This window comes from Brachyistius frenatus, unplaced genomic scaffold, assembly GCF_029030835.1.
Source record: "Brachyistius frenatus isolate BFR_SWC_R1_liver_20210118 unplaced genomic scaffold, ASM2903083v1 Contig_47, whole genome shotgun sequence".
Classification (NCBI taxonomy): domain Eukaryota; kingdom Metazoa; phylum Chordata; class Actinopteri; family Embiotocidae; genus Brachyistius; species Brachyistius frenatus.
The window spans coordinates 791912-816942 of NW_027210646.1; the positions used below are offsets into that span (position 1 = coordinate 791912).

General features: G+C 45.3%; 1 protein-coding gene across 3 annotated transcripts in view; it reads right to left on the bottom strand.

The window, feature by feature from the left end:
• Positions 1-1279: 1279 nt before the first annotated feature.
• Positions 1280-25031, bottom strand: part of nck1b (NCK adaptor protein 1b) — a 137351-nt gene continuing 113599 nt past the window's right edge. The window contains exons 3-6 of one of the 3 annotated variants that reach the window (XM_069703555.1): positions 15042-15092; positions 14442-14682; positions 2929-3686; positions 1280-2809 (exon numbers count right to left, since the gene is read on the bottom strand). In XM_069703555.1, the coding sequence (XP_069559656.1) occupies positions 2609-2809; positions 2929-3686; positions 14442-14667 (1185 nt within the window). In that variant the 5' untranslated portion in view covers positions 14668-14682; positions 15042-15092 and the 3' untranslated portion in view covers positions 1280-2608. Of the gene's footprint in view, positions 2810-2928; positions 3687-11196; positions 11365-14441; positions 14683-15041; positions 15093-25031 lie in introns of those variants that run through there. The other 2 variants (XM_069703556.1, XM_069703554.1) reach the window with 2 other exon arrangements.

Below are 25031 nucleotides of genomic sequence, written 5' to 3' on the forward strand. Positions count from 1 at the left end.
TCGTGAACCTGACTGAAAAGGTAAATCGTTTCATCGTTTGCGATTCATCTTCCGCAGCCTCGGCGCAACGGGGAACGGCCTCCGGTGCGAGCGGCTCGGTCGAGACACCTGGGGGGACGGAGGGAAAAGGAAACAAACAAAAAAAAAAGAAGGTTCACACCCATGTTTTGTGTTCGTTGTGGCATGACTGATTTTTTTTTAGTTTTTTTGTGTGTGTGTTGTGGTCATGCTTGGATTAACTAGACTTCGCAAAGTACTCCCATCTAAAAACCCTGTGATACATCAGCGTTGGCCTGCGTTCACCTCCCTGCCTGTACACGACCGGGCGTGGTATTCCACATACTCTTCCAGTTTCCTCCCTAGTTCCCAATTCACTACTGCTTTTTTTTTTTTTTTTAGATGTCCATTTTTCCCCTCCGCTCCTCTGTGAAACCCCTCTTCCTCCCTCTTCCTCCCTCTTCCTCCCTCTTCCTCTCTCTATCTTCCTCCCTGGCCCTCCCTTTCTGTGCTCAGGCCCACAGCTGGAGAACTCATCATCGCAGGCACCATGATGATGATGATGATGATGATCATCCTCCTCCTCCTCCTCCTCCTCCTCCTGAGCCCACTGCTGGAGTGGCTCCCTGCCAATGCTGCAGCTTTGATTGCAGCACTAGTTACCCTTCAACATTCAAACACTACTTGGTCCACTTTCACTCAAAAAAACAAACAAAACAAAAAAAAAACACAACTCGAGAGACCGTTTCTGTAAATATAAACCACGTGTGCCGCCGAAAACATTTCGACGCACTCGAAGTTGAGCGCGCGTTTGGCAAAACGAGCTCGATTAATCCTGAACTAGGAGGGGGGCTTTGCTTGGGAGATAAACTGGTCACAGAACAAAATGCCCGAGAACATCAAAAGACGGCCGAGCCCGCGAGCTTTTCTTTCATCGCGACTTCGCCGGAAGAAATTGTTTTCCCGAAAGTCCTTCGTGCTCCAAGGGAGAAAGAAGGGGCGTCCGCTCGCACGATGCGTTCGCGAGCGCGACCCCCGGGTGACCCCCCCGGGCGTCCCCCCCCCCCCCCACGGGTGACCCCTTTGCTCGTCCGCTCCCTCCAGTGATCGCTAACTCAGGAGCAGTGACATCACCCTGTGGACTGCCCCTCCATTTCCCCCTCCGAGCTCCGCAGAACCGGCGCCGTCCGTTTGGAAGCTGCGCGCTGTAGTCAGCATACACCCACCCCCACCACCACCACCCCCCTCCATCCCCCCTCCCCCAACCCACCCACCCCACCCACATCACTCCCCTCCATTCTGACAATCTTCCCCTTTGGCAATATTGAGAAGACACATCAGCGGTCCCACGCACGCACACACACACACACGCACACACACACACACACACACACACACACACACACACACACACACACACACACACACACACACGGAGAAGGAGGGAGTGGGAGTGGGAGGGAGTGGGAGGGAGTGGGGATAAAGACGAGGAAGGAAAAACTACTTTTCGACTCTTCACATGACCTCTGGACGCACAGATAAAGTCTCCGTCACCCAACATGGACCGTCAAGTCTCTCTTTTGGGGAAACACTATAAAGGAAAGGTGTTCGGACACGATTCTGTTTGCGTGCATCTGTGCAAAAATCATTTAGAGGGCTCCCCCCCCCTCTCCTCCCCCCCCCCCCCCCCACACCGTCTGTTCGTAACATTCACATGACGTGGATACAGCAATATGTGAGACAAGCAGTTTTTGTTGTACAAAAAGGAAAGGTGAGTGTCTTTGAGCTCGATCTTGCGCGAGAAGAGGAAACCTCCGAAGAACAGACGCACGAGTGTGATAGTCCAGAACCTCCACGCCGTGGATCCTAACGGAACCGTATCAATAAATATATTTTGGTCACTTCGTTGTTGTTGTTGTTTTTTTTGTTTTTTTTTTATTTCATGGTTAGCAGTTAGCAGAAGTTGCGGATTAGTGTGTCCACAACCACAAAGAACGCGTTAAGACAGACGACAAAAAACAAAAAACAAAAAAAAACAATAATAATAAAAGGAGTTGAAAGGTAGAACTCTTGTCGAGGCTCTGAATTCGCCATCATCTGAAAAATGCCTCGGTCGGGTGGTTGTTGTGTTGTCGTATAGTTAAAAAAAAAAAAAAATCACATTTTTAAAAGAAACTGTTAAAAAGATTATATATTATCGACACAATTAAAAAAAAAAAAATAAAAAAAAAAAAAAGGAAAACTAAATGCAACTCTAATGGATATCAAGGTGGAAATACATGGCATTGCCTATGACCTAACACATCTGGATAATTTAAAATAGGCGACCAAGAGGTCTGTAGTCAACTCTCAGGAGTCCATAGTCTTTTTGTCTCCACCATCAACGTCTCTGCTTTTTCCATACCTCCCTCTTGGAATGCTCACAAATCGGCCATTTAAGTTCTGATGATGTGTTAAGTCTTCAGGCTTGGAGCTGAAATGTTAGTGTGTGTTCTGGTGTAAAGGCATTTGTATGTGTATTATATATGGATGCCATTAAGGATGTGTGAGTGTGTGTGCGTGTGCGTGTGTGCGTGTGTGTGTGTGTGAGTGTGTGTGAGAGCGAGACGGATCAGGAGGCAGCCAGGGCCTTGACCAGGTACAGTTTGTCTCCCTGCTCGCTGGTGAAGATGGGGGCCTTTTTATAGTGTTCAACAAGCTCCTCCATAGAGTTGAACTTGCGCTGTCCAATGCAGTAAAGGTTTTCCTTCAGCTGCACTTTGAAATGCTTGTTCTTGCTCTGCGCCTTCAGGGAGATCGAAAAGTCGTTTGGCTGGAAAGGAAGAGGAAAATCTGGTTAGTAAAATGTATTTCAGGGCAACGACAACGAATAGAGCAAAAAAAAAAAAAAAAAAAAAAATCGCTGGCGGCTGGGAGGAGCGGGCGACCGACCGACGACTCGCTGTCTCGGATGAGGAAGTCTCCCTCCGTGCCTCTCTGATTGAGGGCCACCTCGGCCTGGTGGCGCGTCACCTTCCCGTAGTACCACTCCTTTCCCGCGAAGCGCCCGCTGCCCGAAGGCGAGATGTAGTCGCAGTCGGGCGTGGGCGGCCCGGCGGGCCCCGCCGTGGGTTTATGGGAGGCGGAGTCCAGCACGGTGACGTAGTTCTTGGGCACCAAGCCCAGCTGTCCGTCCGCTTTGCGGCACTTCCACCACTCGGGGTCGTTCTCGGGCTTCTCCACGACCTCCATCACCTCGCCCTTCTCAAAGTTTAGTTCCTCGGCGTTCTCGGAGTTGAACGGGTAGAGCGCCTGAACCGTGTGCAGCACGCGGTTCCCGTTGGCGGTGCTGTTCACCACGGCGGCCAGCTTCTCCGTTAGCGATCCGGCCGGGTCGCCGAGCCCGCCCGTGCCGCCGCCTCCCCCCGCCGTCCCGTCCATGTCCTCCGTCACGTAGTTGGACGGGAACCAGCCGGACCGCCCGCTGTAGCTGCCGCGCCACCAGCCGTCGCTGCACTTCTCCATCACCACCACCCGCGTGCCCTTCACCAGAGACAGCTCGTCCTCGCGCTCTGCCGTGTAGCTGAACTTGACCAGGGCGGGCAGGTTGAGGTCGTACAGCCGCTCACCGTTATCTGCATACATATCAGTGTCAGCGTTGGAGGCCGTGTCTCTCATCCCGCCCTTTCTGCTCTTCACCTTCCCAATTCCTAGAAAGAAAGAAAGAAAGAAAGAAAGAAAGAAAGAAAGAAAGAAAGAAAGAAAGAAAGAAAGAAAGAAAGAAAGAAAGAAAGAAAGAAAAAAAAAAGAATCATCAACGAAAGGTGTCAAGGTTTGCAGAGATGATGATGATGATGATGATGATGATCATCGTCGTCGTCTACGTTAAAACCACGTCCAGTGAATTAGATCATAAACTGACATCCTGAAGCAGCAGGAACAAAGACATTTATTTTTGTGTAAATTCAAACTTTAAAGTTATCATTTTATTAACGCACACACACACACACACACCTCTGAAAGTTTAAGGGAGGAAAGAAAAATACCAGACAAATACCAGGCACCAATAATAAGCATTATGGGCTGTGCTGAAATACAGGGAGCGGGGAGGGGGATGGAGGGGGGGGGGGGGGGGGGGGGTGGTAAGCAGGGCTAAATATCATTCCTTTGCCACATTACAGCGTCCTAACCCCCACACACACTCCAAATACATTCTTGGGGATTAGTCCTAGGTGCTGAGGAAACAAAAAAAACAAAAAAAAAAAAGCAACGCTGGCACGGTGGGGAAAAAAAAAAAAAAAAAAAAAAGTCTGAGTGGGATGAAAACTTGTTTTGACGTGGGACTATAAATCACGTGGAAACTAAAGAAGAGAGTAAAGCGGTTTCCTTATGTGCTGCTACCCAACGTTAACGCCGGTTACGAGCGACGCTCGCGTTCCAGCTCTGTAGGCCAAAAGGTTCAATCACATTTGATTGCTGCTCATCACGCCGCACTAATCGCCCCCGCTGCCGCGACACCTGCAGCTCTGCTCGCGCCGCGGCCCGGTAACAAAACGCCATCAGATTTCTGCCAACACTCCGCTTAGCGCTCGTGTCCTCCCCGCGAGTCCCGCGAACCCTCCTCGGCTCCCCGTTCCCGCCCGAGCTGACGCCGTTCGACTTCGGCGTGCAGGGCGGATGATTGAGGGCGTGTTTATCGGAAGACTTTCTGAACCGAGGGCTTTCAGAAAACCGGCCTTTTTACCGAGCAATGCCAGAGAACCTCCGTGAGAGGAGCTCGGCCGAAGAGCGTGTTTTACTAAAACGTCCGGGCGACCTGTTTGGCATCGTCGGTGAACGGCCGGGGGAGGAGGGGGGAGGGGGGGGGGGGAGGAGACGGCAGAAAGGATTGCGGTGCCCGTGAGCTTTCGCCGCGATCACGACCACTTCCTCTTACGTCGCGAGAGGCCGGAAAGCGGCTCCGACGCTCAGTCCGACCTATCTAGTCTACGCCTCGCTTTTCTTTCTTCTGCGGAAAAGCGATACTTTAAACCGGGCGAAGCTCGCGTGACCATCACCGTCATCACCGCGAGCCTACGGGCCGTACCGGTGACGGAAGGCAAACGAGACCGGAGCTGGAAAAAAAAAAAAAAAAAGCCAGACACCGGACACCGACACCAGACACGGTGAGCCGACCCCTCCCCCATTTCTGATTACGTCGGCGAAGGCCGTCGCTTGCAACAGTCAGGAGACAGTGGGGCGAAATTATACAGCGAGGCAGGGCGCGGTCTCCAGGGTTCGAGTGCGCGCCGTGACTAATGTGTCCCGACGCCGCACACGAACGTGCTCCGCGCGCAGATTAAATCGTTGCCGAGGTGCGTCTCTCGACTCGAGGAGGGCAGACAGATTTCACGGTGGAGCCGAGAGTCCGACGTCAAATTGCTTCCAGGTAGACTCTGTTATTAGTCCCGCCGCTGTCCATAACTACAGACTCCAGACGGGGTGTTAAGAGCTGACGTCTGCCGGTGGAGGTCGGGGTAGGGCGCAGACGCTACTCATGCGTCAAAGGAAGAAGAACAAAAAAAAAAAGAAAAAAGAAAAAAGACCAGAGCAAGACAACGGATACCGAAAGAAAAATAAACATTTGACCTAAATTGCTACAAACGCCTCGAGGTGATTCACGTATTTTGTCCCCGTACCAACAGCAACAACCACACCACCACTCTTCTCTGGAGTTTAAAATCGTACAAACATGAAGGGGTGGGGGGAAGGGAAGAGGAGGGGGGGGGGGGGACGACTCTAAATCCACAAGAGTTCAAATACGTTCATTTTGAGGGAAGATAAAAAAAATTAAAAAAAGCGATCGCGCAGGTGCGAGCTCCGGGACGTGTCGTCGCGCCATTGGAAATGGCCCAGTTGGCTCCAAAACAAAAAGGTCAGGGGTCAACTCCGCGTCAACAAAGTGTCTGTCCGCTCCAGCTGAGACCAGAGACTTCATAATTGTATCTCTCCGGCCAGGTAACACAACCCTTTATCAGCGGTCCCCGTCGGGGTTTTTTTTTTTTTTTATTATTCGTCCGCTTCCTGCTGCGGAACACTTTGCATCGAACCATTTGACTAGATGCTCAAATCTGCGCCCAGCCAGCAAGGGGAAGTTGGGATTTGCCTGCGCAGCTTTGGGTGGCTGACACTCGGGAGAAGATAAGAGGTGGTGATTGAGGGCACCTGCTTGTCATGCTGTTGCAGGTTAACATGCAAGAATTCATTTATGTGGCTGTGCAAAGAAGAAGAGCTGCGAGTTTGAGCTTCCTTTTACAGTTCAGCAGAGGCTCTTATCTTCCCCCCGCCGCGCACACACACATAGACATAGACACCCACACACACACACACACACACACACACACGACTTCGGCGAGCACTTCCTGGATATTTCAGCCGGGTTCGTGCGTTCGGTCAACCTCCGGACCTTTGGACACAACGATCCTCGGATCTTTAAATCTACTGGTCAGGTATGTCCAGTGGCGTAACGACACTCAAAACAAGTCTGACGAGGTAACACAAAGACAAGTGTGGACGCAGATTTTCAAACCTGCAGGCATTCCACATAGTCGTGACATTTAAAGAGAGAATTTGAGAGCGAAATCTGAATTTAGAGCAATTTTATGTCGCGAAGTTACGCTGGCACGTAAAATGCAGGCCAGCGACGGGGCAGTCTGAGGTCAAACACTTCTAACGGGATCCTTAAGTGCCGTAAAAAAAAAAGAGATGTCACTGGATTTTTAAGGACTGAACCAGGGAACACTTCATTATCTCAACAGCAGCCTGCAGTGCTTTACAGACACCTTTACCACCGCATATCATGCGAGGAACAGGAGAATTATTCAGCTGCAGATAGATAGTCATAACTAATAGAATATGCTAAGTTTGAGCCCGAAAGTATTAGGACAAAAAAAAAAAAACACACTGATAATGACACTTTTTTTTTTTGACAAACAACAAATTCATATTTTTGGGGGGGGATTTGGATCCAAGAGCATCAATTTGAAAAGGGAGCACACTAAGAATAAACACCCAACATGCACCTAACCCCTCCGCCCGCTCCCCCGACCCCGTGAAGAGCACAGGCTTCCTCGCCACCTGAAAAGTTAACCATAAATTCTGCCAGCTATCAAGACACGCAATGTGGTATTTTCAGTTTCCACTGAAACGCCGCTGGTCTCCGTGAGAGGCTCAGAACAGAAATTCGCAAGTACTGCGCGCCGCAAATGTTTCTCCCTTCTGACGTCACGTGCTTTTTCCTGTGCATTTCCTGAGGAAAGGATGCTGAGGAAGGAAATCATATTGCATCTGACGGCGGTAAATCACCGCGAACAATGACGAGGACCGCGGCGCGCGAATGTTAAACCCCCCCCCCCCACCCCCCCCACCCCCCCCCCCACCGAAAGATTCACTTTTTGTCCGCAGATGAGGCGCCTCAGCGGGAGCAGAAGAAAGTGGCGGGGAGTTTGTTGCGCTGCCAGTGACAAGACGGGAACTAGTTTTTGTTTTTTAACTCTGGCCGCCCTACGCAGGCTGGCTGTCCATTGTCTGCCAGGGCCCTCTCGACCCTTTGGCTTCCCTCCATTCCAGGGCTCTTCCTCTGTGGACGACAACACCCCGCGTCAGGCTGTCTGACGGTGCCTTCACATCCCCCGGCTTGGACACGGCCACACATTTGATAGGAGCTTAAATGTGCTCGTTGTCAGTTAAGCGCAAAAAAGAGCCCGACCACTGATCGGTGGTGAGTTATATCATATCCCCCAGAAAAAAAAAAAAAACAACAACAACAACAACAAAAAAAATCCAAATTCTAGTTAGGTTATTATATAGCAATACTGATGTCATCTGGACAGAAGAGTCTCAGAAAGTGCTCTATATGTTGACAGCAAGTCAAGCTCGCGTCATCAGGCTGGAAACACAAAACAGCCGCCCTCAGCAAAGCGCTGGAGTGGGAGCCTTAAAAGTTTAAGTGTAATGACAGCAGTCACAAACAGCGGGACAAAAAAAAAAAAAAAACGAAAAAAGGAACGCACACAAGAGTGAGTCGGCGTATTCTTCAGTGGGGAGCATCCCCTTTGGGCTGCCTTTAAAACTACAACTTCAATCGGGCTGCTCACACGGTTGACTGATGGCCACGCAGGAAAACGTGCGGCGCTCTTTCAACTACAGCCGTCTGAGACATCAAAAGCGAGGCAGCCATCGATCTCTGCGATGGAGCTTAAGGAGAAGAACAGCTCCGTCTTTTCTGCAGCTCTGGTCAGTGCACTGTCACGGTCAGGAGATAAGCCAAAACAACTCTGCCCGATAGCGATACCAGCAGGTTGTAATAAATCCAGCAATTATTAACTTTCTACAAACCGTCTGGTTTGTGCACATTTGCATCCCCGCAGCAACACACTTACCACATTTCTAACTGTTAAACAGTATTTTTGGACCGTCGTTTTCAAACCGCTTTTTCATTTGACCTAATTTTTCTTAACCTCTTTTCTGGTGACCCACTTTTAAGTCGCATTATATCAAAGCACCGTTGTTGTAAAATCAATCCGCTTTGATAAACGGACGGTATTCCCCTCGTTCAATAACACAAGGTTTCCATAACTACAACACGACTGGACTATTTTGATACACCAGTAAAGCAACAGATGTCGTGACACTGACATGTGGCATAATGACATTTATTTGTGGTCAGCAGAGAGGAAGAAAGAAAAGTTTTACTGGGAGATAATATCTACCCTTTGAGGCCCATTCGGAAATCTGATCACTCGAATAAATAGAAAATGTATTTTCAAAGAGTCAATAACAAAATGATACTGAACATTAAGGAAAATTGACACTTTTTTTTTTTTTTTTTCCCCATCTATCAAAAGAAGCCAAAGTTCTTAAATGTGTCTGAACACAAGCCAACGTGAACGTTTCGGCTCAATAAAACTGTTAAAAACGGGCAACATTTGGATTTTACAGTTGTGACGACAAATCTGACCAGATATACGACGCCAGCTTTTGGCACTTGACAGTTTTCAAACACTCTGTAGGACGGACACATTCCAGTGTTCATGAAAAATGTCTTGAGGTTTAATACCCAGCCCAACGAATGACATGGATGATGAAAAAAAAAAAAAAAGACTTGTGGTAAAGTATTGCTAGACACACCACAAAGCCAATTTAGCTCTTGACAGGAAGTTATTTACTTCCAGAGAGCTGCCAAAAAAAAAAAACAACATTCAAATCTGGAGATGAGAGTATTAGTCAATCGATTCGTCAAACATTCTCTTACTCATCTCTTATTAGTTTGATAATCCACAAACATTTAAGTCATTTTTTTTTTTTTTTAGGTTTCAAACTTTCTGGTTTTATTATTTTTATAAAAGTAAAACAACAGGGCCTCTGGGGAAAAATAAAATAAATATATATATATTATTTGATAATAAAAGTGATCTGCAGCCATACAGACCATTAAAGTTCAATAAACAAAAGGAGCCATGCTGTAGGTGTTTATGCTGTTCTCTACCAACATGTTTACAGTGCTGGCTACTCTTCACCAAGCCCAGACCTCTCCTCACTTCCTCTGAAGCCATTCTTAAAGGAAGCAGACCCAGAAAAACAAAAGAATAGCAGAAGGCTAACATCTAAGGCTTGAAGTGAGGTTGACGTCTCCGCCACCGCCAGCCTCTTAATTCTGATGATGTCTTTTGCTTTTGTGGACGAGGGGGCGGGGGAGTTGGAAAGGAGGGAGCGAGGGACAGAGACTGACAGAAGGTCCAACAGACAAGAGTCCACACAATGATTCAACTTCCTTCTAACTTCTCACTTCCTCCCTGGCCAGCACTTCACCGAAGCTCAGAGAGAAATGTGGCTCAAATTAGAGTTTCCGCTCACTGGGGAGGCTCAGAAACAGGAAAACAGAGGGAGGGGAGAGAAAGAGAGGAGACCAACAGCTCTCCGTTTACACAAGCAAAAAAAAAACATTTGTTAGCTCGTCTCCATGTCCCCTTCCACTCTCTGGATCCTTTAGACTGTGAGGAGACCAGTAGCTGGACACACACACACACACACACACACACACACACACACACACACACACACACACACACACACACACACACACACACACACACACACACACACACACACACACACACACACACACACACAGAAAACACACACACTCGCAAACAAAGTAGGGGAGATAGACAGAGGCAGGAGACACCACTCAGCAGCTACAAGGTGAGATTACACCACGGGTGTGCGCCAGGATTTTTTTTTTTTTTTTTTTTTTTTTTTTAAAGAGTCAGTGTGGCTGTAAAGTAGCCACGACCCACGGAATGACATTCCTCTGATAACCCAGTGAGGTGCAGGAGATGGAAGACGGGGTCCCATCAATCAGCAGAGACCCTTTCCTCCTTTTAGCACAATGACTACAGTGTTCTACATGAGCACCCGCGTCCCCTTCAACTGTAGCTCATGACTGGTGGTAGGGTGGTGGGGCGGGGGTGGTGGGGTGGGTGACCCTCCCAGAGTGAGTGAGCGAGCGAGCGAGCCCTGAGGGTAGCATAAAAGAAAACAGACATCTGCTATGTCTGGAGATATTCCTAAAAAACAGAGGTGGAGAGGGGGTCTTCAAGCATGATAATGTAATCCACTAAATTGCAGCCCACTCACTAGGACAAATACTAGAGAAAAAAAAATGGGGTAGGTTTACAGTGTGTGTGTGTGTGTGTGTGTGTGTGTGTGTGTGTGTGTGTGTGTGTGTGTGTGTGTGTGTGTGTGTGTGTGTGTGTGTGTGTGTGTGTGTGAGTGTGTTTAACAGAAAGAGACAGAGAAGGATTGCTGAGGCAATTACAGGCTTGGGCTCAGCAGAAGGCTTTTCAAAAGCATATCCACCCAGTCTTTGCAGCCGCTCACACAGAAGCAGTCTTCAAAAAGCAGTTAAGACACCCTCACTCTGCCAGCACAACATGTTAACACAAAAATCAGTTTCCGCCTGCTCTAAATACAACACATTCATTTGGCTAACTTGAAGCTGAAAGTGACTCTTAACCAAAGTGAAAAATCAGAACGGGAAGAGAGAGAGAAAAAAAAAAACAACACAAAAAAAGAGCCGCTCAAACTTGAGACAAAGGATTTCTAATCTACTTGTAAAATAATAAACCAGTCACACCAACTTCAAGGAGCTACAGAAGACTAGGAAAGTTGAGAACTCACGAAAGAAATGTTTGAATAGGTTAGCCATGTCCATTTTGGGCTCGCTGCCTCTCCCTCTCTGTCTTGCCCGGCCCCTGCTCTCTCCCCACTGCAGCTGTAGAGTTATTCCATGTGAACACCCAGAGAGCTGGGCGGATTGCTGAGCAGGGCAGCCCACTCTCCCTGACCATGTGATCATGCTTAGCCAATGAGAGTGCAGGTTGGAGAGGCCTCCGGTCCAGCTCTGGAAGGCAGAGTACAGAGGCCTCATGGAGAGGGGAAGAAGGAGGGAGGAGGGGGTTGAAGCTCAGACTTAAGAGGGAAAGAAAAGAAATGAAAGGAGAGAGATAGACAGAAAGTGAAGGAGCTATTTCCTCAACATATAGCAGCAAATTGAGACTTGTGAGAGGGTAGGGTCTATTTTAAATTTTAAAAAAAAGCGGGGAAAACCTACGGATCTGCGGAGAGGCAGCAACCTCTGCATGAGTCAGTGGGTGCTCAGCGTCACATGACTGCAGTTGTTTGTAGAGACACACTCATAACTTTACAACAAACCCAGGAAACATGAGTCCTCGAACACAGAAACGCGCACACACACTTGTACAGCAAAAGGCAGCCATCTGCACAGATCATAGCCTCACACATTCTTTCAAACGATGACACCACTCCACACCCAGCCGCATGCCTGTTTCAAAAAGAGAAGAGATATTTCTTCCCACATAACGTATGAAAAGTGTAGTTCTCTTATTGTTCTCCCACACACACACACACACACACACATGTACAAGAAAACCATAAGCACCATCAATCTTCCAGTTTAGGTGTCCCAATCCTACTCGCAGATCATAAAATAGGGCAAATGAAGGTGAAGTATTTCCAAGCTTTCTACGACCGTGTTAGCGTTTAATAAGGATTTTTTTTTTTTTTTTTTCCATTGACTCATATTTTACATTAGTTCATGATTCATTGGGTTTCACGCGAAACATGGCTTGTGTTCACCTGAAACATTTGATCAGTGGATGTCGTGACAGGTGGGGTTGTTGATGGGCAGGTTTGTGCCTGTGGTGTATGACAACACACACTCGCACCCACGTAAATACACACTTCTCATAACGGACAAGCAAACAGGTCAAAACACTTCAGGGCAAAACAGACTGGACTTAAAACGGCAGTAAAACAATCATCTTGGGTCAACCAATAACAAAAAGGGAAATCTTTCTTGGTTAAAAGTCTACAATGCAAAAAAACAACAAAAAATAACAATTAAAAAAAAAAAAATGAGCTTTATATATTTGAACAAAATATTTGTATCATCAGAGCACAGTTGTGCCCAAATGTCACCACAACAACAATGCACACACACACACACAAAAACCTACTGACACTGACAGGAAGACACAGTTCTCATGTCCAAACAGATAAGTGTTTTGCAAACACTGCAGTGTGTCATGTAGTTAAGTAATGACACACTTCTGGTAAGAAACACCCAGAACAGCAGTTTCACTGCTTTGTGCGGTAGGAAAGATGCTTCGGGGGGGCCTCGGGACTCCTCGCAGAAGTCCCCCTCATCACCACATCAAATGATAAGCGAAGGACACAAAGATGCCTTTTTTTTTGTTTTCTTTTTGTCAGCCTCTCAAGAGCACATTGACGTGACCTTCAAGTCAAATGATCAAATAAGCGCAGTTGGTGGTTCAAGCCGTAAAGCCTCGACTTCACAAAAGTAAGATAAACGTGCAATAAACTCACTCAAAGCGCTTCATTAATATCACAACAAAACCAACCTGTAGTCTGAATAAAACAGGTAGGCGTCAATATCGCGCAGGCCAGTTCTAGTCTGCCTTTAAGTCTCAACAGTGGCAAATGTTGGTGCGCAAACCCAATGAGACCTGGACCAAACAGTCATGGTCAAAGTAGAGCAATTTAAAAAAAAAAAAAAAAAAAAAAAACGCTCTGCCACCATGCTTTAAACTGAGATACAGATGCCCTTTGGTTGCTAACAGCTTGGAAATTACAGGATGAAAAGCCTCAGAAACTAAAGACATTTTATGATGACGCATAAGAGAAATGATCAAACGGTGAAATCACAGGCAAAGCCACCGCCGAGCTATCGGGGGCTGTGTTCCAGATTGGATGCCAGTGGTCGCCGTGTGTATATCAAATGGATCATGAATATCTGACATGGAGAAGAATTAAGCGAAGACAAATGGTAACCTTGGCTTACATACACAGCTACAGTTGGCTCGCTCCTGGCGGTACAAGGCCTTTGGCAAATAGCAGCGCCCAGAAATATTACCGTGGTGCTGACAGAGCAGACAACACCTGTGCTGTATCAAATGCAGTCGTGATAAAAGGGCATGAAGAAAAAAAAAAAAATCAAACAAAATCTTCTGTTGCGTTTGCTCGCGCGCAAACAAACAGAAAGTGCAGATATTTAGAGAGAGAAAAGCAGAAAGAAACGCATCGACTGTATTTAAGCTGAAACCTAAAAATATGTATTAACGACTTACCCGTATGAATGCTTTGAGGTAAAAAAAAATCAAAACCTTGCATCAGACACTCCAAGCAGGTACTAAAGGTTCAGTCGAAGTGCAAAGTGACAAGAAAGGCGCTGTCTGCATTTCAACCAATGAGACATCACTGGGACCATCTCCTTGTGGTGGCTGTCATATAATGTACCACAACAGCGTGGTCAAAAACAAACAAGAGTGAAAGCTGGCCTAGATAAAGGATGCTCTGTGGCGCTGCTTTGTTTCAGTTAACACAGACAACTGTGTGTGAAACACAAAGCATGTCAGCCAAAAAGATGCTGTGAGCGAAGATATATAAATATTTAGAGCGTAAATATCTATGCAGCTTAGCTGGAACATTATGAGATCCGCCATAGAAATAAACAAGGTCATGGGGAGACTGTAAACTTTAACATGGTCTCTGGTCCTTGCTGATTAAACAACCACATTTTTAATCTAGGTTAGGTTAGGTAGTTACTTTATTAATCCCCGAGGGGAAATTTTTTGCATCTATGATGCATGCTGTGTGTTTTGTACTTTTATTAGCTGCTTTTAACGTGTGCTTAAAGTTGTGTGATTTACACTTTTATTGTATCGTTTTCTTTGATCATTTTAACTTTGTAAAGTATCTTTGAGTATTATGAAAAACGCTATATAAATTAAATGTATTATTGTTATTACATGTAGCTAACAACACTGAATTGTAAACTGAAGAAACCATAAATGATTGGTTTTTTTGGGGGGCTTTTTGTTTACCTAGTGTGTCTTTGAGATTCTTGACAATAGAAGCTTTCCTGGCACTGTTCTTCCTCTCCACGTAGTTAGACGGCACAAAGCCCGTTTTGTTGGTGGCATTTCGAACCCTCCACCAGGACTTGGAGTCGTCAAGGAGCCAGAGGCGCTCGTTCTTCTTGATGTCAAGCTCCTGGTCCTGCTGGGCCATGTAGTCGAACTTGGCGATGACAATCACCTCTTCCGTCATCTTGCACTGGGTTCACTAATAGAAAAAAAAAAAAAAAAAAAAAAGCAGAAACGTCGAGAGTGGTCAAAAAGGAATATCCCGCTTCACAGCCAATTTCAACAAAACAAACCACAGAATGTCTTATTGTCGTTCAATGTTGCGATCAGGACTAGTGTCGTCTTGTGTATAGCAGTAGTGGCAACTTATTTGGATCCCAGTTTTCACAGAACCTCCATTAAAACAGACATGTTTTATCCAAATCTCTTTGCTGTGACGGCTCGCACTTCACGTGTCGGTGTTATTCTCCGAGTACGTCGTTTCCTCCAGGACCAATCATTAGCTAGAAACACACCAAAAGCACATTGAGAAGCTGTTTGGAAATAAGAGAGCTCTACCTGTACTGCATCAAAGCTGAGAACTTCAAGGGCTCTGACACTTCTGTTGACCTAGAAAAGAACAGAATTGATGCAGGAGAATTAAACATTTTCCCTGTAAATCTTCACAGAGATTTGTCAATAACACTCATAGCGCACACTTATCGCATGCATCTTTGCCAGTGCCCAAATTTTGTTAATCACAACCAAGCTGCTGCCCATATCTGTCATAAGCGTATATTCATGCCAAGATATGGACAATGTTATCCAAATATACTACGACTGACACAGGCCAGAGTCCTGCAGAAATGCCACCAATTATTTCCACAGTTTAGTCTCTTCGGACATAATTTCCCTCCACCAATTGTATTCTTGAAATAACAGATATAAATGACTATTCTTTTCAGTTTTGAACACCGACGACTGTTGAAGCAAAAGAACTAATCTCTCGGTATCTACATTCTTCATGAATTTAAACAGGGGATGATTTCCTCTCAGGAGCCGTCCAACGATTGTCTTTCGTGTTGTGCATTGAATGTGAACCTGGCTAGCGCGGAGGATGGCAGAGATTATTGGAACAAGGTAGTGAAGAAGAGAGGCCCTGTGCGTCAGCAGTGCGGCCACGTCAGGGAGTGAAACTCGCACTGAGCACTAATGATGGAGGACATCGTTTTAAATTTAGCCCCGGCTTATGAATATTCTTGTACGTGAAGCCTCTTTAAATATGCTTACGTGAACTGCGTTACTAACAAGCGTGCCTCTATTGTTTGCGATGCTGCATAGGTTCCCCGGGCTGTCAAAAATTATGATTTTTGGAGTACAGTGAGCCACAGTGAAAACTTTTTCAACAATGAGCACATTCACAACAAGTAGTCTTATGACCCATATAGCCACCAGCACAGTCAGGCTATGCTTTTGTTAATACTGCGGATACTTGGGTCAGCGCTGGGGGAGTGAGGCACAATTGAAGCGGCTGCTTCGCTGCTCTGATGTCACAGGAGTGGATGGAGTTTCACCTTCCCCCCCCCCCCCCGCCTCCCCCACACGACCGACTTCAGGGACCAGACACTGACCTCATTGATAGAGAGCTCTGGGTTTGTATTTGAAGCAGCAGCAGTGTCTCGGTTTCAGCTACAGCTGGCCTTGAGATAGGCCCAGAACCTGATCTTAAGCAAACATGAGGAGAGGCGACCGAGCTAACTTTCAGCATGATTAACCAAGACGAGCAGAGTAAACAACAAATAAGCATAAGACGAGAGCTGCAGAAATGTTTTCTTCAGTTTTTCCTGGAGGAAAAAGGAAAAATGTTGGTCAGACCCTCTCTTCAGAACAATTACAGATTTTTTATTTTTTTTTAAATGTATTTTACAGTTACTGTAACAGGGGATGATGGGGTCACATCTCGACACAACAACAAGTTTACAGCCTGAAGCTAAGAGGTGTGACGTAAAGATCCCGTAATGCCACTGTAGTTCATATTACTCAGCTCACACTGAAATCTGAAGGGGCGGGGGGACCGTATAGTATGGGCTGCATTTCCCCATGTGGGGTGTTGGTGACTCTATCTACCAAAAATACAATTTAAAAAAAAAAAAAAAAGGGGGGTGTATATTGTGGTTTTCTCTAATGGCAAGTTGTTGCTTGCTCCATTTCCATCGTTAATTAAATTAATGAACACTGGAAGACATGTTAGGGAGCGGCACCCAAAAACAAAGAGCTGATTTACTCTCCTCGAATGCCTCTTTCACCAAGACAAAGGCAACAATCTCTCCACTCCCTGGGCTGGGCTGGATAACTGTCTGCCAAAAAGGCAGACAAGTGTGTATATGTGCTCCTTCTCCACTTACAACATCCCTCCCTTACTATCGTTTTTCCACTTTAAAACTCTTTCCCTTCCACTGCATGACTGAACCATCAGAGTATGAATATTCCTTTTCCAGCTATCTCCCCATTTCAGAAAGCCCACTGCACTTCGTTTGCCCCCCCCCCCCTCCACACACACACACACACACACATACACACATCTAGGGTGGCTGAGCACTAAGTGCACATTAACATCGCAGTGACTTACGACAGTGCAGATGAGGGGAGGATCAAAAAGTTAGGCGACAGATGCTCTGAGCTAATCGCACAGCTGCAAACTGAGCCGAGGCCAGTCGCCACTCCAAAGCACTGCACACGAGGTCAGATAGGTCAAACTGCTCAAACGGTGTCACGTTCGCGTGCACTGTGGATCTCTATCTACCCATTCTGCCAGGCAGAATTAACAGGTAAGCCCAATCCATCATCAACACGCAGCACACTATGAGCTAATTTAAAGGACAGTAAAATCCCGATGCTGTGCCACCAGTTGTTTTTATGTTCACCTTTCGGACACAGAATCAAAAGGCTTACCTTAAATCAACCAACTGCACTGCAGGTTCAAAAGATTTACTTTTTAAGACAAACTGGCGGCCATTTCATCACAAAACTTCTTCTCTGGTTTTGTGATAACAAAAACAGACCATTATTGGACCCTAGATGCAACAAGTGTGGGACTGTATTTGTATTGCAAGTTCAGAGGGATTAGAAACAACATCTCCAGAACCATCTGTAGTTTGATTACTTTAAAAGACAAGGTTTATGTTTGGATTTATGATTTTGTCCTCTGATTATTCAGACAGGGATGGGGAGGAGAGAGAGCAGAGCTCACCGTATGAAACGCAAGGGACTGCTGATCTGGAAATATTTTGTGGAAAAGATTGTCAAATGCGACGACGTGATGAAGCACCGCTCCCAAATGGCCTGCGACCTTTATAACGAGTAAGTAGTTGTTATTGATGTTTCGAAGAAGCCAAGAACACCGACAATAACATGGGTGCCGAGGTGTAAAGCAAAAACTGGGATCCTTATGCCTAAGCTTTGTGGTCGTCAACAAGGGCACCCAGACTGCGTAGAATGGTAAAGAGGTGGGCAAGTCTGGTGGTCTGTGGTGGTACATGCGGGGTTTACCCCAGCTCAATTTAGGTACTTTCTCTTGCACCGTTCTTCCCTCACAAAAAAAAAAAAAAAACCCGGAGAAAACGGAAATTAAAGACTGTTCATATCTTAAAGAAGCGGAGCGTAGGATTTAGTGACATCTAGTGGTTGAAGCTGCCGATTACAACCAACTCGCCCGAGCATGTAACGGCATCTAATGGAGGGATGACATTTTGTTTTAACCGAGCAAAAACCGGAGGCAATTCAAGGCAACATTTGCCGTAGCTGCTTTACGACGAGAGCTTCTCGCTCAGTGGTTCTCCGGTGGTCTTAAGCAGCCGATGGTATTCCTGCTGCTTTACTCAGCAAACGACTTCATTACAGCTCTGAATGAGTGGCTCATCATCAGATCACCGTGGTAGGTGAACACTGACCTGGGCAACTTAACAGAAGTATGTGTGATTCAGGCTACTAATAATTATGTTCCATTATCAATAAAATGTTTGATTATAATCTTGATTAAATAAGAAAATCTTTAGTGTGCAATATGTCAGGAAACTGTGAAAAATGCACGGCACGATGTACGACACCACAACAAATTCTTTTGTTTTGTACAATCAACAGCCCAAATCCTAAAAATATTCCATTTAACATTTGAAAAGATGAAACCTGAATATGTTTGGAATTTTCCCGATTTGAATGCGATCCATAGAAATAACGGCTCGAGTCCTGTGGTTGAATTTTTATTCGCGCGAGTCTGTGCTAAAAATCTTTCAATTCACAGGTACCTGCTTAATACTGAACTCTGCATGGCGACACGACCACAGGAAAGGATAGCTTTATGGAATAAGAGAGCCTATTTGTGTCACGCATGTGTGCCATATCGTAAACTACCAAATACCGAGCTGTTTGTCCGTGTCCATCTTATCTGGTGTCATAGCAGCGGAAAAGAGCCAGTGACAGGTCAACCGGCGTTGCTATCAGTGATCCACTCATGTTCTCAAGAGTACCAACACTTGTCACAAATGTTTCCCCATCAGCAACATACCACTAATCCAAATTCGGCATCGTTATCGTCGCAATTATTTATCTAATAGGGAAGGAGTTCTGACAGTCCCGTGAGATTTTCAGAGAGCACCTTTTTGCTTGTCAATAGAATCTGAAGACGCTTAACCACAACAACTGCATGTCAGATACAGAGGCTGGGTGCAACTTTGCGAGTCCTTAAGTTACTATGTAACTACAGTGACACGAGTTCACCACATCCTGCAGTCTACAGCTGCTGCTATAACCTCTTGTGTCTTTGCAGGGGAAAAGAAAAGAAAACACACACACACACACACACACACACACACAAAAGGAGATCCAGTCAAAGAGCCCCCCCAGTGGCCTATGCGGTAATGTATTTCTTGGGGATGCTATATCAAAGACATGAATGAGAAAGAAAGACCTGAAGCCGAATGTGCGTCCTGCGTTCATTTCCCTCAGTGTTTTGGACTTTATTTACCAGTGACACGGGAAGTTCTTTGTAAAGATGGGAGTCACAACAGCTGGATACTGTCTAAGAAAAATCCTGGTCTGTCCTCACTGTGGGAGCAGATAGTGTACCACTGCTCGGCAGGATTGCTGAGGCACTGAGACAGCAACAGCATGAGCTCACAGAGGCAGACAGAGTAACCTAATCCCTGTGACAGCCTGCTAAAATCACAGGGCTCTGCTGCCTTCTGGAATGTGCTCTGTATGCTCACCGCTCACTCGGCCCCTCTGGCACTGCTGCACTTCCTCCAACTTACACCGAAAACTTGCAGTTTTGCCACAAGGCAGGTCTGCTTCACGAACCGACGGCACACGGGTGGCGGTGGACTGGTGAAATAAGTACTTGTGCTCTTTTTTCACATCGCACCACAGCAACTGAAACCCAGGAGGCTGCATCTCATCCCAGCTGTCCCAGATTCTCTCAAAACAAAACAGCAGCATAGCAGCAAAGGGTCATGGGAGACTTGGCAGGCCAGCTGTGAGACAGGAAGTGTGGACACAAGGGTGAACGGATGATGGGAAAGTGATGCAATCTGACAGAGTGCAGGCTCGACCCCTGTGTTGCAATGAGTTCGGATAACTTATCTTGGCATCGATGCATGTAATGCACCTCGTTAAAGGGATGAAAGATGAGGTTTAAACTTTAACGCCACACATTATTTCACACATCAGAAAACTGTATTGTTCCAGCATGACATTAAAATTGAATTAGGGGGTCCTCCAGTGTTTTGGGCTAAGCATATAGGCTTCACTCAAGACTGTGTGAAAGCAGTTGGTTATCCACCCCTCGGGATCACCCTCAGCAGTTGGAAATGGCCTAAAATAGACCGTGGCTCATGTCCTTTGAGAACTGCCAGAGATTTATCCTCATAGCAACAACCAACAGTCAAACGTTTCAAGCTTTCTTTTACGGTAATTTCACATCAAAGGGCTCAATTTTCACTCGGTACAAATCTTTGAGATGTCTACACAAATGACACTGTTTGACAAATGTTGCTTAGCAATTTACCCGGAAAATGCTAAATCACACGTATGACCATTTGTACCACGGAAAGATTTTAATAAACAACATAAGAGTAGCACTTACGAAGGTTATAGAGAACCAAATATCTCCAGTACTGCAATAGCACTACATAGTTAACGTAAATCAAAGCCTATTCCTTCCTCAAATCTGTTGTATCAATCTCTTATCAAACAGACATATTCTGATATTGTCACACATCCATACAAAAAGGATATTCATTACTACATTTGACAATAAGAATATCTGATCATAAAGTAGTCAAGGCAAATTAACAAACACTAACTCTAAACTGTTCTCACGTCCCCATTTAATTTGAGCAAAATATTCCGCAGCCTGGATGTTGCTCTCGAGCTCGCAGAGAGATGGGGTTGGTGAACTGACTTGTTTTTTTTGTTGTTGCTGGAAGTGAGGATGAGACACTAAACAGCATGACAGCATCTTTGTCAGTGTCTCGCACTAATCCAAAAGTGCTTTTTTTGGGGTAAAAAAAAGCTTTACGTTTTAAGTTTCTAACAGGCCCCCGGCACCCACTACGTATTATCTGCACAGAAGTACGCCTAAAATAAAAGCAGATTTTTTTTTTTTTAAGGCATAAAATAAATATATAAAGGTCTGAATAACACATTTGTAGTAAGGATGGAATGATGTAGAGGAACATATGAACTGGAATGACACCAGCTCAGTGGAAAAAGGCATGACACAAAAGATGACTTTCACAGGATCTCTCATATGGGTGCTTGATTGTCAAGATTGTCAAAATGAGGTAAATTAGTGGTCTGGACCAGCTCTGAAGAGCCTGATCAAAGCACCCCATCATAAACCACAGCGCATGAATTCACCAAAGGGCTTGAAGGAAGCCTACACTGTTGTAGAACTGGCTAAATATAGAAATAATATCACTGCTTAACCATTTGCAAGATTGAACTAATGTAAGCCGTATTCACACGTTATCTAATTACCATGAATTATTTACAGTAAATGAATATTCTTAGCAGGAGGCGATCCAGCAGGAAAAGGCTTAAATCCTATCCGTAAGGAGACACCCACGAGAACATAGTAGCTCCATGTGAGAAGGATCTATTCCCTCAGACTTCACCCCAAGCAGCAGCCTGTATCTCTTCATGCACACCCTGAGGTTGCCAGTTCTTGTTCTGGGTGGCATGTCTACCAGGTCCAATAATGATGGCCACATCCAAGCAATCTTCGATCAAAACATCAGCAACATAAACCTTCAGGTTACCTCACAACCTCTGAGAGCTCCAGGGGATTTCCTGATGACTAATCCAAGTTTACAAAGCAGAAGGATTCCTGACATCAACTGCTACAGTACCATAAAGCTGTTTGTGGTTTGGTGTGCTGTCAGGCTACTTAAAACTACTAGTTGCACTAAGGAGTCAATAAAAAAAAATTTTTTTAAATTTAAAAAAAAAGATTGTACACAAAATCTAAATGTGGACAAGTGATGCACTGTAGTTGCAGACCTTGTTGTTAATGCAGCCTTCCCTATTGTTGCAGTCAAAATAGCATATTATTTGTAAACCGCAAGATAATAATCCCAGACAGCCTGTGCAGAGAGATGAAATGGATACACTCGCTTCCTATTCGTCTTCCTACATCCTGGCAAATATGAGCCCCAGGGTGCTGTCGCAATAGGACTGAACCAGCTACTTGGGACAGAAGCCTGAGAGGGCCACGTGTTGGAACTTGCGTATCTTGAGAGCAGCACGCATTCCAGATTGCATGGCGATGCCACAAAAATCTGGGCTCTGCGTAAATTGACAACATCTACAAGATCTTTGATAGGAGACGGACAAGAAAGAAAACATTTTCCAGAGAAATCCCCTCACCTCTGTACTGCCGGACTCCGACGGCCTGCACGCATTTCAAAAACACTGGGAAGACTGTCCCTCATGAAAATGAGTTCTTTTTGACTATTATTACACTAAGAGAGTATAAAGTACGTTCTCATGGTATTTTATTTAAAGCCCCCATTTGTATGGTAACTTTGGCGAGACACTGGCAGACGACAATGCATGTCGTTAACCCCTTCAAACGATTTAACTCGGGACACAGAAATAAATGTAACTGAAGCAATACGAAAGACTAAACCCATTTTTACTGAGATGGTCAAATAATAGCGTTAGGTACTATACTTTGATGCAGAAGTATGGCCATTAAAATGCTTTAATTAGAAAGTTTCCTCATAAGAGATACATGAAAAGAAATTTGAAGGTCTGAAATTTTTAAAAAAAATAAAATTTAAAAACAGGCCGGGATCTGAAACTGACAAGCAAAGTCGTCAGATCAAAAGGCACGACAATAATATCTCTTAGGGGCCAGAAGCCACACATGAATCAACAGCCCCTTGATAATGATCACACCGCAACCAACCGTGACATCACCCATTCGTTTGTGTACTGCCATTCTGAAACCTCAGTATTTCAGGTTGGTATTTTTGGTTTGGTACATCTTGGATTTGACTTGATTTCTGAGGACACTGCGCCCACCCGCCTACAGTGGAAACCTGACCGCACCACAGGCCCGTCAATCAAACAGATACACTTTTTAAAAGGCTTAATATGTAAATAACGATGGAGATTATTTTCAGATGGATTATCAAGAAAACCAACGAGTCGGAACGACATTGGCGAAAATTTATTGACGCTGCCTTTCATGAGAGAAGTTGAATGGGAGTCTATGGCGCCAGAGTCTTTTTGGAGCTGACCTGTAGACCCAGAAGCTACGTCCACTTTTACGTTCAGACTATGATTCAGGTTTTGAAAAAAATACACCAGCTGTCTAACTTGGTAAACCAGGAGAGAACATTGTGGTGGACCGAGTTAGACCTAAAGGCCCCACCTCCTGTTGGTCCCACAAATGCTCATAAAACACGCAGGTGTGCAGACTTCACAGCTTTAGTTTATCTTCAGTGACAATGTTGCTGTGCCTGGAAAGTCTGTTTTCATTATACAAGAAAAGTACATTTCGGGTAACACATTATGAAAATACTGCTTTTTTAGTCAGTTGAAACACAACAACTTCTGCTATAACAGCGATAATCACAGTAACACAAGTACACACATCCTCATTTTCACCAAACTCACTGAAGGAAAACCCCAAAGCCATGATGAACTAAAAGAAAAACACTAGCGAAACTGCACACTTCTTCTCTCCCACATGAGGAAGTCTAATCATTCACTACAAGTGAAAAATGACAGCAAATATATGACCGCATTAGACTAGACTGTGAAGTTTTACAGAAGTGGGAGCGATGTCATTATATACTAAAAACCCTCAACGGTGGAGAGTTTGATGATATGCATCAATATCTAGACAAAGCCTTTAAGTGCACTTGTCATTCATCTCCTGTTTGCCCTTCGTCAAGGCAAACGTCAAGAGTTGTTGTCACCACAGGTGACTTCAACTACCGTATGACTATTCAAACACGCCTATATGCATGGGCAGTCATAGGAAAACAACACAGACAGAAAACTAAATCACAAGAAAAAGAGGAAATGGAAGAGAATTGCAATAACCGAGGTTAGAGAGATGGCACAAGAGAAGAGACACAATTGCAGGAAAAATAAATCCGCCATTTCTCAACTTCATTAGAAGCCTAAAGATACGTTAGACTTGATGCCTTAGCCTGTCATTTGACAAGGGGAATTTTCAGCCACATTAGCTTTTTGGCTATCATGAGATGCACAGTTGGTATTTTCCTCTAGGCTGTGAGGACAGATTTGGCTGCTGGAGGCCACTGACAGCACACAGCCAGGCACACTGGGAAAGAGGCAAGGGCCGAATCTAACATAAAATGAGATCATCACTTCATATCCAGAAGATTATTCTGTCATAACATTCAAACAAGGGTGCTGTTAGAGGGTATGTGAGTCAACAGGGGCTAACAATAGGACATGGATGAAGTAAGCAGGGCCACATCACTGCAATATCAGCACGCATAGTTGAAGAGTGGGAGCTTTAAGTTCAGGGGGAGTCCTCGGTCTTGCACATAAACTTGTGAGCTGGCAGCTGACAGGTGCAAATTTTCCAAATAAATTGCCCGATAGCCATTTTCATACGTCAAATGCGAATAGAGAACGTCAGCCTTCAAGCATAAAAGATGCTAAAAAGCGTGACTTTACCATCTGTTTCTCTGTAAACCGTGGCCATCCTCCCTGTGACTCCCACGGAGCACACAGCACACCAAATGTCTCTCTTGTCACCTCCCTGAAATCTTAAGTGTGACAATAATTACAGAAACTACATTGCTCAGCAGCTGCTCGTATTTGGCAAGACACTCATGCTACCCGCCTATATCCTCCAGATAAAAATAACCTCATATTGTCAAATCATTATCTGTGGGTTTCTGTTGACTGTTACACAGTACTACTGAAAAAAAAAAATCTTAATTTAAAAAAAAAAGGGCACACAAACATAAGCCACAAGAGCTTGCCAACAATTATACAACCGTATTCCCCACTGTGCTACAGAGG